The 15,954-nt window shown below is 40.0% G+C and overlaps 1 protein-coding gene across 4 annotated transcripts in view; it reads left to right on the plus strand.

Annotated features, from left to right (window-relative positions):
- The window catches only part of USP32 (ubiquitin specific peptidase 32), a 62,299-nt gene that overhangs the window by 29,762 nt on the left and 16,583 nt on the right, over nt 1–15,954 (plus strand). For 2 of the 4 annotated variants that reach the window (XM_082294782.1, XM_082294783.1), the window contains exons 6-15: nt 4,614–4,745; nt 6,074–6,181; nt 6,953–7,068; nt 7,469–7,531; nt 9,062–9,145; nt 11,477–11,538; nt 11,649–11,751; nt 13,042–13,234; nt 14,325–14,500; nt 15,190–15,330. In XM_082294782.1, the coding sequence (XP_082150908.1) occupies nt 4,614–4,745; nt 6,074–6,181; nt 6,953–7,068; nt 7,469–7,531; nt 9,062–9,145; nt 11,477–11,538; nt 11,649–11,751; nt 13,042–13,234; nt 14,325–14,500; nt 15,190–15,330 (1,178 nt within the window). The remainder of the gene's footprint in view (nt 1–4,613; nt 4,746–6,073; nt 6,182–6,952; nt 7,069–7,468; nt 7,532–9,061; nt 9,146–11,476; nt 11,539–11,648; nt 11,752–13,041; nt 13,235–14,324; nt 14,501–15,189; nt 15,331–15,954) is intronic. The other 2 variants (XM_082294784.1, XM_082294785.1) reach the window with 1 other exon arrangement.

Genomic DNA, 15,954 nt, shown 5'->3' on the forward strand with positions numbered 1-15,954 from the left:
ATAAATGAGAGAAGCCCTGGATTACCAGGCAGGGTGGTTGAAATGGAAGAGGCAGTTTTTGAAACAGAGCAAAATGGAAGCTGAATGTTGTGGAAGGAGCAACTTCTGTCAGAGCTGGGTTTGTCAACTTTGTGGGAGGATGAAGATGGGAGGCTGAAAGGGAAGTGCAGTGAGGGGAACATTAAAGGGCTGGCTGGGTGTTAAATCCACGTTCTGGAGCTGGGGCACCCACTCTGGGAACAGGGATGTGTGGAAGCCACTAGAAGCCAATTGTGAAGATTTTGGTTTTATTAAAGCTGCTTTTAAGGGCACATTTCATTCTGTGCTGCTTTTCCCAAGTGTGAACACTTGTGCTGTGAGAGGAGCTGTGCCTGTTTACACCTCCCTGTTCCCACCTTAAGGTGCTGATAATCCATGTTCTGCTGCATGAACACCTGGATAGTCATGTCTGACACACACACAAGGATCTCTCTTGGTCAAGGTTATATCCCCCTTTCTGTGTGTTTGTTTTTAATTAGGAACAGCAGAAAGATGAAAGTCTGACAGCAGCCCTGGCCAATAAGTAAAAGCCTCAGTGTCACTTAATCTGTATTTTGCCACTTGTTATCCTCTTAGTTCCCAGGCTATTTTATGTCTTGCAAAGCAGCTCTCAGTCCCAGAGTCTTCTGGATGTTAATTTGAAAGCCACAAACAAGAGTTCTTAGTCAGAACCAGTGTTTGGTGTCAGTTGTTTGGGCTCCTGCCTCGCCATGAAGAGCCCTCCCTGCCAGCAGGGCCTGGGGTCTGCCTGGAGCACTTCATGGTGAACAGAGGGACAATCCAAGGCTTGGTAAAATGTTGGGAATATGGTATGTTTCTGCTGCTGTGAACCAGAGAGGATTGTACCAATAGGTGGGTAAATATTGAAGTTTCCTCATATATTGGAATACTCGGTGAGTTCTGGTCGTATAAAGAATTGTAATAAGCAGTGGCTGAAATGAAAGCATGCTTTTAAATTTGCAGAAGGCAGAAGATTATTCATGGCTTGCTGTCTATGGAATACTTTAGAAGGATGTTTTGTGGGAATGGCATTAAGATGTAGCATGGGGGTTTAGTGTTTATCACTGTCATGCACCTGCCTGTTGGGCAATGTTCTAAATTAACTCATTTCTAGTAGTTTTACAGTTTTAGATGGTATTTTGACTTGAAAGTGTTTATTTGTTCTTCCTTTACAAGAAGAAGACTGTGCTTCAGTTGTACTTATTATCATCCCTGTGATTATATTAATCTAATTCTTAGAGAATTGAAACAAAAAATACTATTCATAATTTTACAGATCTGAAAGCTTTTCGTATTTCTAATGGGCAAGTGATGAGGGAGACATAAATCAGCATGTGGTAGTAAACTGGTTAAATTTCTCAGGTGTGTCATGTCCATTTGACCACAAATAATCATATCATGTATTTAGTTACCAAAATGAATAATTACTTGGCCTAGAAAGCCTGTCTGTTCTTAGGTTTTGGCCTGTATTGTGTATATAAGATACATCTTTTTAAGTAATCTGAATGAAAACCCAGTTTACACTTTGATGTGATTTGAACAGACATTAAGGAAAAATGTTTATATTTTGAAAAGATAAAATTCTTTATCTCTGCAAAACCTCTGTGGAATATGATGTTTTGTCATGCACATTGATATGGTTGGGTATTAAGTGTAGTGTGCCTTTCCCATGCTTCATTTAACTTCAGTAACAAATATGATTATGTGTATAGCCATAAATTGCCAGAGATTTCTTTTAGCTTGTACTCATGGAGGAATAGATGGTGCCCTGCATATCCTGAGACTGATTTACAAGATTATGTGCAAAAAATCACTCTGGAGAAATCAAATTGTGCAACAGCTGCTGCTCAGCTGCAGTTAAACTTCCCGTGTGCTGCAATCCAATAAATCCTGCTCCCTTTTATTCACTGGAACTGTTGCACTGAGCTACAATTTGTTATAACTGTGAATGAGAAGTATTCTTTTGTCACATTTTTACCTGTGGTTAACCTGATTTGTGTAAGCCTAATCAGTGCTAAGAATGTTATTTTCTATTTAGTTTTACTTTCTAAAGTGCTTGGCTCTTGTGCAGAAAGTCAGTGCACTGGGGCTCAGATAAGTATCAGCACGAGTGTTACATTTTTATCAGCTATTCTTTTAAAGGTGATTATTTGAAAATTCTGTATCTTTTAAATGATCATGCCAACTCAACCCCTGTGAACAGAAATACAGACAAGATGCTTTGTGATAGCCTTTCTTTTCTGAGATGAAATAATAAAACGATGGAGAAACATCTGTGAAGTACAATCAAAAAAAATCAGAATACAACTAACTTCTACTATAGATATTTGAGAGAGGTTCTTTGGTAAAATAAAACATTCTTTCAGTTCTTAATTACTAAAGATAAATATTGCACCTGCCAGGGAAAGGTTTCTGCAGATTTACTCTTCAGTGAGGACAATTTGAGCTTCCTGCTGGCTTTTAAATATTCTCAGTGTTGCATCACTTGAAGAATGAAGTGCAACTCGCACATTTGTTATTCTTCCTACTTGCAGAGGTGGATTAAAGGGAAGCGAAGTGATTTACATGGTCATGCACAAGAGAACATAAATAATGCTTTTGTGTTTGCTAATGAGAGCAGTAATGTGGAAGTGCAGTTCCTGTAAATGGCAGCACAACCTCCCCTCTCCCATTGTTTGGGAAGGGGAAGAGCCCTGGGATTCTCCTCACTCCTTGTGGGCTCTTACATCTGTGATATTTCTATCTGCTGATCTTCAAAGAACTCCTCTATTCCTCTTTCTTGATTTCCAGTAGAATAATATTCCTTTATAAATTGGGGTTGCTGCTTCCTCATGTATTGGGGACAGACTTTTAGTAGGGCCTGTAGTGATAGGATATGGGGTAATGGGTTTAAAATAAGAGTAGATGTGAGGGAGAAAGTTTTTGTGATGATGTGGTGGATTCCCCATCCCTGGAAACATTCCAGGCCGGGTTGGATGGAGCATCCTGATCCAGTGGAAGGTGTCCATGGAGGATGTTGGGGTGACCTCTAAAGCCCCTTCCAACCCAAATAACTTTGTGATTGCAACCCAGCCAAGAGCCAGGGGATAGTAAAACAGATCAGGGGATTGATCTGTCCAGGAAGGAGGGGGAGAGGAGAAAGGAAACGAGTTTTTCTTCTGGATCAGCTCTTCTCTCACTGTGTGAATGCACAAGAGCTGGGAATGATGCCCTGAGGAGCTGGGGCTGGGGAGGCAGGGCTGGGGTTGTCACCTCTGTGACTGCACTGAAGGCACACAGGAAAGGGACAGTTGTCACTGGTGTCACTTCTCCAGCTGCACTGTCTAAAAGCACCTTACAGGAAAATGCAAACCCCTTCCACTCCCCCAACTCCAGATACTTGATTCAGATTTTTCCACTCTTTCTGCTGCTGAGGGTAAGGAGTTGTGTAAGGTTTGGTGCATCATGTGATGTTCCTGCTGGGTAGTTACAACTACTTCATACTCATTGCAGGTTACCTAAGTTACTATTTTAAGTAAATTACTGCCACTAATGACAGAAACGGGGAAAGAAATCAATAAAATTTCAATTTGACATACAACTTTTTAGGTGGAGCCCTTCTGTTCTTAAGCCTTACAGGATTATTATTGTTTCTGTGCACTAAACCAGGCCAAATAGCTCAAGTTAAACCTATTAGAAAACTGGCGTGGATTTAAAGGCTCAGAACCATCTGGGAATGAGATCACACATCGTGGTTCTTAATATAGACAGCTTTGTCATTACAGATCTATTTGAGAACCAATTAATTGGCACTGACCTAAAGCACTGTTGTGACACACTTGCATATGTAAAAAGGTTAAAAGTATTGTTGGGCAGAAACTTAATCTTGTTATATATATATATATTTAATTTCAAGGATAAAGCATAAAGAGACCAGTGTTTGTATAGAATGTTTTGAGGGGAAAACACAAGTTCTTCCTCTGGCTATTTTTATCTATCCTTGCTTAGCACCTTGTTTTATTTCTTGGGTTTGGGATTTCGGGTTTTTTCCCCCCTTTTAAAATTGCCTTTTAAGTTCCTCTGTATAAAGTGTCTTGTAGGTTTGTGTAACCACTCCCCAGTGTTTACTGGGATTGTAAATAATTCTAGAGTATAAATAATAACATGAAACAAACTGTTTTATATTTGGAAAAAAATAAATGCTGACATACAGTGTTTAAATGCCACATTAAAATTTAGCTGTATTAATGTAGCCATATTACTGTATCAAAAAACTAAAAATTTCCAACAGGAGTTTTTCAAGGGCAGCCAAGTACTGCATAATTTTTTCCATAAAAGACCTTTTTTTAATGCTACTTCACATCTTTTTGGAGGATTTAAATGCTGAATACCCTGAGAAAATAAGACACTGCACATACAATCTGCCTGTTCAAATCACCAAAAAGAAATAGGTGAAAAGTGATGGGAGAAGTTAATGTCTGTGCTTCTGCACACTTCTGATGATGTTACTGATGGCAAACTCCTCGATGGTGAATAGGTAAGAAGGTTCTGTGGACAAAGAAGGTAATTTTGTTTTCTTTTTCTCGATGATACAGTGGAAGAATCGGACATCATCGACCTGGAGAAGCGATACTGGCTGCTAAAAGCTCAATCGAGAACTGGACGCTTTGATTTGGAAACGTTTGCCCCCTTAGTGTCCCCTCCAATCCATCCATCCCTGAGTGAAGGTATGGAATGAGGGTCAGCTGGGTGAGGAACTGCTGCTGCTCTGCTGACTTACAACTGTTACAGCTTTAAAAGTGTCTGTTCTGAAGCGTCCTTTAAGCTTGAATGACAGAATAACTTCACTGAGTTCTGAAAAATGGGAAAAGAGGCCTGAGAAATCTCTGTTGGTTGGGAAGTCTGGAATGCTGAAGGAGGTGTTGCATTCCAATCAGTTGGCAGGAAATATGTCAGATTTTCTGTAGAAGTTGCCCCGTGGTTGCTTAAATTTTTTTCTTAAGATTCTGTAAAGACAAAATAAGCTGCTGGCCCTGAATGAGAGAAAATCGACCGTTTTTAAGCTGAAAAATGTGACTTTCAGCTATTAAATGGCAACTTAGTGTGCAAGTCAGCTGTTGTATCATGCAGCCAATGAAATACTCCTCCCTAATAATGTAGATTAAGGAAGGTTTTATTCAAGAGACTCAGTCAAGAGATTTGTAGGTTGTTATTTCTACTGACAACCAAACTGGTCTGTCCAGCTGAGGCCGCTCTGGTAATAACTGGAGGTTGCAGTTGTCTAATTGCCATTTGCTGCATGATATGAGGACATTCAGGGACATTCCACTTGCACACCAGTTCTGGTCTGCAGTCCTGAAGTGACCATTTTTTCATTACCAAAAGGTTGGCTTTAGTGACAAGTGGCAGCAGTAAGTGACAAATGGGAAATTCATCTGCAATGGTAAAAAATCAGAATTTATGTCCAGTTCTGCAGGGATGTATCCCTACATCCTTTTGTTCCTAAGTGTGTTTTATCTGCTCAGTGGTTTAAAGTTACAGAGCTGCTGTGGTGGAACTTGAATGGTCTCTGGTCATTCTTTGCCTTCTGTGGAGTCATTGTTGCTAAAAAAAAAAATAAATTATGGGATAAATAATGCTGAATGATTGGAACTCTTCAATGCTTTGAAGGCTGGTGACTACAGCTCTTAACTCAGGGCCAAATTTGCAGTGAAATTCAGTGATTTCCATAGGAATTTCCATCAGGCACGTTGGAAATTCTGGCCATACTGGTTCAGCTCCACTGTAAATCCATCATGACAAGAAGGGTGTGAGGATCAGGCAGCTGTTCAGGATTCTTGATTCCCTCCCCACCCCTGGCTGGATCAGCCATCCCTGAGAGATCTAATTCACCTTTAAATGGACTTAGTAGTGCTTAATTACCTTTATTACACTTAATAAGAATAAATGACAAGTGTTTGTACTTCTCCTTGCCCATGTTCCCCATTGACCCCTCGTGGAGGTGCTGGGTGGGTCTCTCAGGTGCTGTAACAGGAGATGCTTTTGTGGTTTGCAGGTTTGTTTAATGCTTTTGATGAAAACCGAGACAATCACATAGATTTTAAAGAAATTTCCTGTGGGCTCTCAGCATGTTGCAGGGGACCCTTGGCAGAGAGACAGAAGTGTAAGTATGCAAAATTTAACTGTTAATTTGGGAGGAGTTTTTCAGTTTGAACAATGAGGTTTAGTTGCTTTCACCTTTTGAGATTCTTTTCCCACTGAACAAATATGTGTCTGTGAAAGGTGACTTTGGAAGGTAAAAAAAAAATAGAGGAATTTTAAATACCAAGGTTTCCTTTTATAAAGGAGAATTAAACCTAATTCTATGTATTTTACAGCTTATCAGTAGTTTCATATAAATTATCTAACTGGGAAAAACTACATTTCAGAAGTTATTTTTGCAGTGTTCTGCATTTTGATGCAGAAGTGTGTATCTCAATATAGAAAGTGCAAACACTTAGCTACTCATTATCTATAATAGAAAACAAATGTCCTATTTGATTGTCTTGTGGTAAATAGCATGTTGTGGCTTCTCACTGCCCAGTTCCCAGCTGGCTCCCTGCAAGGTTCCTGTGTTTTGAAACACTTTTTGTTCCCTACTTCTCCAAAGCCATATTGTTGCAACTTCCAAGCTGTAATTCCCTGGAAATTTCTGGATGCACATATGTTCCCTGCTATGTCCCATCAGCAAACACAGCAGAGGACTGCAGGAATCTGGATTTGAGTTTATTAAACACAGCTGCTCCACTTCCTCACCTCCACACCTGCATCCCCTCCTCAGAACTGTCAGCACTAAATCAGCTGCTCGGGTCTCTGCAGGCTTAGGGGGCTGCAAGGAATAAAGGAAATCGTTGTGGAGTGGTTCTAACAGCAAAGTCATTCCCTTTTCCCTCAGTTTGCTTCAAGGTGTTTGACGTGGACCGGGATGGGGTCTTGTCTCGCAGCGAGCTCAAGGACATGGTGGTGGCGCTCTTAGAGGTCTGGAAGGACAACAGGACGGACAAAATACCTGTGAGTGGTGTCTGGGGGTTGATTTCCTTCTGTTTCCTTAAGCCATCCTTCCACAGGAGGAATGTGCATGATATTTGGGTGGGGGTCAGTGAGGTACAGGCTTCCCCGAGCCCCTCAGCTGGGGATGGAGACAAGGAACTGTCCCCTGCCTTGCAGAGCTGTGACCTGCCCAAAGCACAAGGTTTGATTATAATGTGTGTCCCTGAGCTGCCCAAAGCTCCAAGGTTTGTTGATAATGTGTGTTCTTTCATCTAAAGAAAGGTACAAAAGCACAGCCTTTTTGTCTGGGAGCCCTTGGTTGAATTACTGAGAGTTTCGAGCATCTCTTACAGTTTTATTTTTATTCTGAGCACATTCTGCTGGGAGACTGTAACTCTGTTTTCTAATCCTTTTGTTGAAGGAGTTGGACATGAGTTTGTCTGAAATCGTAGAAGATATTTTGCATATGCATGATAACACAAAGGTAGGAATTTGCTGTTCTTCCCTTGTCATTTTTATAGCCCAGTATCTTCAGTTGATTTATAAGAAAGTAAAGCCTTGTGCTTTCTTCAGAGCAGAGATGTGTCAATAAAAGAATTTTTTTCACGAAATGTCAGTTTTCCATTAAAATTTACCACGTTGTTCTGTGAAAGGAAGAACATGTTTGAATTTTATAAGCCATTTTAGTACATGAAGCTAAACCCAAAATGCATAACCAGATGAAATTAAGTGGAAGCCTACACTGTTTGCAAGGCTCTGCTGTGCATAACTAACACGAGTTTTAAATCTGCTGCTTGACTTCTGTTTTGGAGAAACTGTTGTTTCCTGTTAAAACTGATCTGAAGAGAGAGTGCATAAGTTTATCTTATATTTTATGCTGTCTCAAGACATTATCCTCTCATGGAGGCATCTGTCATGACACAACAAAAAGTCTTGGTAGTTTATATTGTGCTTTAAATTTAGCTGGGTGTAAATCTGGAATTATCTGTAATTCTGCTCTTTGGAGATATCCACAAACAATATTGTGGAAGTTGCTTCCATTATTTCATCCTTTGCTTCACTAATTGGGAAGAGTGTCTGGAAATGATAAATAATTTATGAAAAACTATAAAGAATGTCTAGAAATGCTTAATTACTTGTTTGAATAGTTGTTTTGCCTGCTTGTACGCCAACAAAGTGGTGGGCAAATACTTATTGTAATTCTTTAATTGCCAAAGCAGTGGAAATTGTGGCTTCTCTCTGTTTCATCCTTTGAGGTTTTTATTGTTTGGCTTCCTGAAAAAAGGGTCGTGTACAGCAGTCTTGATTCCACAAAGAGTTAAAAGAGAAGACTTCAGTCTTCAGAATGTTTTTGTAGTTGCATCATCAGTGTAGTGCTGGAAAGAGCTGATGGTGCAGTAATTACATAAATTATTTAACCTCTTTTCGTGTGCTAGCTTTGACCTGGGTGAACTCTGGAGAAAATGGTCTGTAAGGAGAGGCAGAGTAACTGCCAGTGCTGTAAAATTGGCTCTGAATTATATTGCCAGATAAAAAAATCAGATTGATCCCTTCACTGAATCGAAGATCCCTCTGCCATGGTCAGTGTTACACCACTGTGACCTGGCAGGTGATTAAGAATTAATGGGATTTGTGTTGTTAGGTGAGATCACAAGGGCTTGGTGATCCAAACTGGTTTTTCCCAGCCCTCAGAGGAGGGTGATGGGTGTGTGAGTGGGTGCAGGTGGTGGATACTGGATGTGAGTGATGGAGAGCAGGAGCAGAGGTTCCACACTCTGGAGTGGCTCACCCTCTGTACTCTCAGAGCTGTTTAATTCTCTAGGTTGCCTGTGTTATGCTAAAACTGGATTTTGTTTCTTTTCATTGGATCAAATTTTATTTAAAGTAGATGCCAATTTTTATCAAATCCCTGGTTTTGTCATGCCTTGTATGAAACATGTAATGAGCATCTTACCAGAACCAGGTTCATGTTTTGATGGTTTTTTCCTTCCCCTTTGCTTCTCCTCCGTTCCAGCTCGGACATCTCACTCTGGAGGACTACCAGATATGGAGTGTGAAGAGTGCTCTTGCCAATGAATTTTTAAATCTGCTTTTTCAGGTATGTTTAGGGGAAATCTTAGGTTGTAATTTACAGTAATTAACTGCTGAGCTTTCTGCATGGCCACGAAGTGCAGCATCAGCATGTGTGTGCACGCACTCCAGCTCGGGCTGTGCAGGAGGGGATGTGGGTTTGCAGCTCTGGGCTGCCTTGGCAGAACGATTCTGTCTTTGATTGTTGTTCCTTGCAGTGCATGGAGATGCCTAAAGCCTCATCTGTTCAAGAGAACCTGGTGCACTGTTCAGAAAATGAACAGAAATGTCGAGTGTATCAGCAGTTCTATTTTCCATTAGACAAAGGCTGTGTTTAAAATGGGTTTTGTGGCAAATCTTTGCCAAGAAAGTAACACAAGGAATGAGACAAAAAATCTCTAATTCTTTACTGTTACGTTTTGCAACCAGTTTCCCTTTACATTTTCTGTTAAGGCCCTCTAAGGTACCTCTCATTGCTTCCTTAATGAGGCAGTCCTTGAAAGCTGGGGTATCCTATCACTGTTCACTTGCAGAAAGCTGAGGATTAAGTATGTGCTGAATTGGGTTTTAATTGAGCTTGAATTGGATTTTTCTAAATCCTTGAAAGCTATATTTTAGCTCTGGCTCACTTGGTGCAGAAAATAACCCTCAAAGAGTATTTTCATCCACTGCAGTTTGTTCCTTACCTGTTTTCCATTGAGGCTGATACTTGAAGTTTAAATAATAATAATAATAATAATAATAATCATCCTAATTGACCTGTGACTCCTTTATAAATTGCATTTTGAATGATACTTCCCCAAGAGCTTCAGGGTGACTGAGTGAGAGTATCCTGAGGCCACCAGCTACACCACAGCTGGAAAGAATAACACCAGAAAGTTCTTCAAATTCATTTTATCTCTATAATTACATCAGGTTTGCTGAAGTTGCAACCTTCTCAAGAAGGGCTGTATTTATTTTTGCCCTGTCTAGCATCAAATATCCCCTCATAACTAAATATTGATGAACTAACAAATATCTCTGCAATCTTGACAAAGAATGAATGAAGATGTAATAAATCTGTCTTAATGCTGATTGCACATCACCAGTGTTGCCCATTGCTCACTGGAAGTCTCATTTACAATATTTTTTTCCTCCTGGCATAGCTGCTGTATTTTCATTTTAGATTTTAATTTAATTTTTTTTTTAATAACTTTCTCATGTAAAGCACAGGGCAGAGTCTGCCACTGATTTATCTGGGCATTTATTTGAGGTGTCCTGTGCCTCATCTGCAGACAGAAAAGCCAAATATTCTGTGTGGAAAACTTGTCAACAAATGGGTTTGTTTGCAGAGGGGTTAGTTTATCTGAAGAATCTCATTTGAGCTCAATGCTACTGAAATTTAAAAAGAAACACCAGACCCAGCTGTGTTGTATGTGCTGGAAAATCTGTTGCTTCCCCTTGGCTAATGGCCTTTGTTTCATTCAGAATGTGAAATGGTCTCTCTCACTGTAATATAAATTTAAATAAGACATCTTAGCAGTGATTAGAAATCTCCAGCTGAGATACAAATTGATGGCCTCAAAAGAGACATAAGGAGAAGACTGTAAATCATGGTGTGAGCAGCAAAACCATCTGGGGGAGTCGAGAGCTGCCCCTGCTGCCTGGAACGTTCCTGTGGAGTCTCCTCACTCCCTGTCCAGCTTTACTGGGAAAGGAGTAAAATAGGAGCCATCTGACACTGGCTTGTACTGGGAATAAAACCCCACCCAGGCCAGGCAGCTGTCCAGGAGATGGAGCCTCTTCCTTCTGGGTTCAGTTCAAAACTAAATAAAAAGAGAAAGAAAAACATCAGCAGACCTTCAGAGAATGCTCTGCACTTTGCAGAGTGGTTTTGGTTGTGGTTTGGGTTGGTTGCTCTGCTTTGAGCTTCTCCCTCAGCCTCTCCAGGGCTTGTTTCCCTTTCAATCCCATCTAGAACCACTCCTCCCCAGTTTTTTCCCTTTCAATTCTTTTGAACTTTTAGTTCATCCTCTTCCAACCACTTGCACTCTCCCAGTTCCTCTTTCCCTCTCTCCAGCACACCCAGACATCCTGACCTGGGTATCTGATCCATGTCAGTCCTGTGATATCACAGCCTGAAAATAATGAAAACTGCTTTTCTCTTCACCTTAATGTTTGTCTTGGGGCATTTGAGATTCTTGGTGCTTTTATCTTAACAGTGGGAACAGGTTGTCAATCTCATAGCTCAAAAACCTTTTTTATTAGTGATTTATTCACATTTAAGTAATCTTGCTCCATTATTAAATGATGAAAAGTCTCATTTGAGTTGCTTTTTGCTTTTATTTGCCTGTTAATAAGAATTACTTTCTTTTTCCAGGTGTGTCACATAGTTTTGGGACTGCGACCTGCCACCCCAGAGGAGGAAGGACAGATTATTAGGTGTGTGCTTTGCTCAGAGGCTTAAATGGCTTTCAGATCCACCTTTTAGTATTTCCATAAGGACTGGAAGTTCCCTGTTTCAGCTAAAGATTCATATTCTCTCTGTGCAGAGGCTGGTTGGAAAGAGAGAGCAGGTATGGCCTCCAGCCAGGGCACAACTGGTTTCTCATTGCTATGCCCTGGTGGCACCAGTGGAAAGAATATGTCAAATATGTAAGTAGCATAATAATAATAATAATAATCTCTACTGAATAAGTGATTTCTTGTATTTCTGAATGTGTTGATGGAAAAAACAGTGTGGAGGAAATGACTGCTGAACCAATAATGCTCAGAATTGAGCAGCTCCTGTCTCTTGGTGGAAAATAATTGTTCTGCTGAATCATTGTTATGTGGGGAGCTTTTCACTGTAATTTCATTAAACTCTCATCTCTTTCATCATTCCTGCAGCTCACAATATTTTTTGAATAAAAACATGCTCACAGGAGCATTTCTTTCCAGTCTTCTGAGCCCTTTGATAATAAAGCTGCCCTCTTTGGGTTTGACTGGGCTTGGGCCACAAATACACTCTGAATTTTCTGGACAAAGTAGGAATTGGTATAACTTACTTCAGAGGCAATGACAAAATGTAGTCTGATACCCAATAAAAGGAGTCCTGCTAGAACTTTATAGATACAGGGTGCTCTGTAACACCCCTTAACTAAAATATTTAAGCTAACGCACCACTGAATTGTACAAAATACAGAATGCTTAATAAATTTAATAAAATTTAATTGGAAATAAATATTAGTTACGAGCTAAACAAGTGAAATAAACCTAGAGTTTTTATATCCTCATAAGTAATCATATAAGTACTTGATTTGTTTTATAAAAACAAATAGCTGGAAGTACTCAGAAAACTGCAGTGTGTGCATTAACTAACCATGTAATGACCGTATTCTTTGTGCACAATGAATTGGACAAATGAGGGCTGAAATGCCAGGTAATTTGATCCTTACCCTGGTGTAAGTGCTCAGATGTGCACAGGATTTCATCCCTAATCCTTTGCATGATGGCACAAGGCCATTACTCACTGCACCTCTCAAGCTAAAAAAAAAAACCTCAGAATTTCTGTGAAAATGTTGCAGGTTTGAGGAAAAAAATGTGGTTTTTGTTGTTGTGCTTGCTGTTCTCACTTAACCATATGAAATTCAACAGGGACAAATCTTCAAATATTTATAGTCTGTAATTATAGCTGTTTAAAACCAGGTGTATTTTTATGTAGCTAGATAGGGAAAATAAGTGTGGAATTTGGATCCTGTGCAGAATGGTTTATTTGATTATTTTAACAATTTGGGGTGTTTATTTGTGCTGATGCTTCACTGGTACATGTAGAAAGTGTTTTTTCGTCAGCAAATCTTGTGATGTGCAGAAGTAGTCACAGAGTTGAATTTTTGGTGGCTGGTTTGACTGACATGTCTTTGATCTTGGCTCATAATTAACTTCTCTATTTATTACCTGCCCTAGGATGCAAACCCTGTTGTGATAGAGCCTTCATCTGTCTTGAGTGGAGGTAAGAATTCCCTCGTAGCTGCTGCAGCCAATACCCCAGAACAGGGAGAAGACAAAATGGGAGGTCTTAATGACTTCAGTGCACCAGAAGAAAAGTTTTCAGATAATATTTCCACTGCCTCAGAAGCCTCAGAGTCCACCAGCAGCAGTAAGCATCTTATTTCCTTGGAGGTTTAATGTAGAACAGCTTTTGGGAAAACTGCACACTGCATGGACCCCTCCAGCCAGAGAGATAACACAGTTTGGATTGCAGGATTTTTAGGATTGCCAGGACTTTTTTTTAGGATTTTTTAGTGCGTGGTGGCTAAACACAAAGTCTTGTTTAACAGCAGTTTATCTGTTATGCTGGGGTTAGTTACTTTTGTCCTATCATTTATTTTCTGAGTGGATTTTCCCCCCTACTTTCACATTAAGTTGTTTTAAGCTCATATCTGGTTGATCCTATACTCTGCCATGCAATAAAAGAAGGAAGAAACAGCAAAAAACCATGAGGAAAAGCAGAGTTGTAGTTTTACAGGGCATGTGATTTAAATTTGAATGAGTTTGTGCAGATCCTCAGAGCCATCTTGGCAAACAAAGTGATTTTAGTCCTGATTTTCAATGAGTTCTTGTGAGAATTGGAGATTTTTTTCTTGTAAGGCAGCTGAAGGTTGCATCTGATATTTTAAAATCATAACTTCAGTTGAAATTAGATAAATTACTGTGATATTTTTTGGGTATAGGGGTTGGGGGTAACAAAGGACAGAAAGAGAGACAAGTTTTAGCTTAAAGGTTCTTTCTTTTTATTTTAATTGAAATTTCCATTTAGTTCTGCATGACCAAAGCAGCTTCTATGAGAATAAAAGCATTGCCTTTTCAAGGAAAAATAAAATAATGCATTATTGGATATATCTTCAGTTCTGTCTATGAGTTTTTCAGCAGTTTGATGTTCAAACATCCAGACAACAACTGCTCACCACATTTGCTCATGCAAAGCTGGTTAGGCTGTTTCAGAGCTGTGTTTGTGTAATCATGATATAAAATATAGAAAATATAATATCAAATCAGAAATCCCATTCTGAGAGATAATATATTTACCCCTGGGGTTGGAAGAGTTGCATGTTTCACTGCAGGGTGAAGGACAGCAAACTTAAACAATCTTTTTTAAAGCAAGGATACAAGATTGTAACTCGTTCCTTTCTGGTTTGTGGGATCAGGAACTGAATTATTTCTGGTTTTTTCTCTTGCTTTGTGCTCAGACACTCTGTACCCTGGCACCCCAGGCTCTGAGGTGTGCTTTGCAAGGCAGCACAACACTTCAGACAATAACAACCAGTGTTTCCTTGGATCCAATGGGAATGCTCTGCTCCAGCTGAATCCTCAGAAACCAGGAGCTATTGATAACCAGCCCTTGGTGACCCAGGAGCCAGTGAAGGTAGAGGCACCCAAGGCATGGGAATAGAGGAAAAGGATATTTTAGCTCTCTCTTGTCACACCTTTTTTATGTTGGTCTTTTTGAGCTTAATTCTGAATTAACACTGCTCTGTCAAAGAGCAAAATTTAGGTTTCTTACTCTTATTTTAAGGAAAAATTGTGTTCTGCTTCTAAGGCTACTCTTGTGTTTTGTGAGAAAAGAAACATTCAAAATGTTCTTACACAAAATTTACCAAAGGGAAAGGTTTTTATGAAAAGGCAGCTTGCAGCATTAAATGTAAAATACTTTGTTAATCAAACACTTCAGTGTTTCCATCTAAATAGGAATTTACTGCTGTTGTATAACAATATAGTAAAACAAAACTGACAGGTTTTGCAGTATGAATGCAAATAAAACCTGGAACACAGAGCAGCAGCATCAATGTTGAGCAGAGATGGGATTTTTCCATCCAAAGTTGTTGGAGTCGGTGACACAAGAGCAAAACACATGAATTTTATACTGCACAAGCTTTTAGAGAAATAGTAAATAATGAAACTTGAACGTTAATTACTGTTACACTGAACTACCATCTCTGTGTGAAAAGCAGCTGCTAATTGTTACTTAGAAGTCTTTTAATAATTAAAGAGAGTTCTGTGCCCGTGTACTATTTTTTCCTCTTGAGATGTGACGAAACCCCTTTCTTTTTAAAGGCTGCATCATTAACAATGGAGGGTGGAAGGTTAAAGAGATCTCCACAGCTGGTGGAAGGAAAGGACTATGTCATGGTGCCAGAACCAGTTTGGAGAGCACTTTACCACTGGTATGGAGCAAACCTGTCCTTGCCCAGGCCGGTAAGTTGTGATTTTAGACACTTTTTAACAACCAGATTGGTCCAGTGGTACAAGGTAACCTCTTAGAGTCATCTCCCACTTCAACCTGTGACTAGAAGAGCAAACTGGGGAAAAGCAGCCTCCAGACTGGTGCTGGATGGAAAGCTGTGGCTGTTCAGCAGGAGGTTTGCAGCACAATCCCAGGGGATCTCGTGGCAGGGCAGAAGTGCTGCTCAGCTGCTGGTGTTTGCTAAAGCACACAAAAGTAAACCTGAGGTCAGTTTAGAAGGCCTAGCATCAAAACACTCACCTTTAAAAACTGAGAGAAAGTTAAAAAGCTATAAAATGAAAAGTGGGACATGTGCAGCTCTGAAAACCTGTCCCTGCTCTCTGGCAATTCCATGAAGTGGGGGGAAGGCAACAATTGCTGCTTCAGATTCAGCATCACAGAAACACAATGTGCAAAACTGGGGGAAGAGCTCAAAAGCAGATGGCAATAGGTGAGTCCAGGGAAGAGAACAGGCTAAGACTGTTCTCTGTCAGAATGGCTGCTCAGGAGCTCTTGGGAGCTGGAGCTGCAGGAGTCTGCTCACTTGGAAACATTGGGAACTTTTTCTTCAGTTTCTCTTGAGTGTATTTATTCCA

The sequence above is a fragment of the Coloeus monedula genome (genome assembly GCF_965178545.1).
Source record: "Coloeus monedula genome assembly, chromosome: 20".
NCBI lineage: Eukaryota > Metazoa > Chordata > Aves > Passeriformes > Corvidae > Coloeus > Coloeus monedula.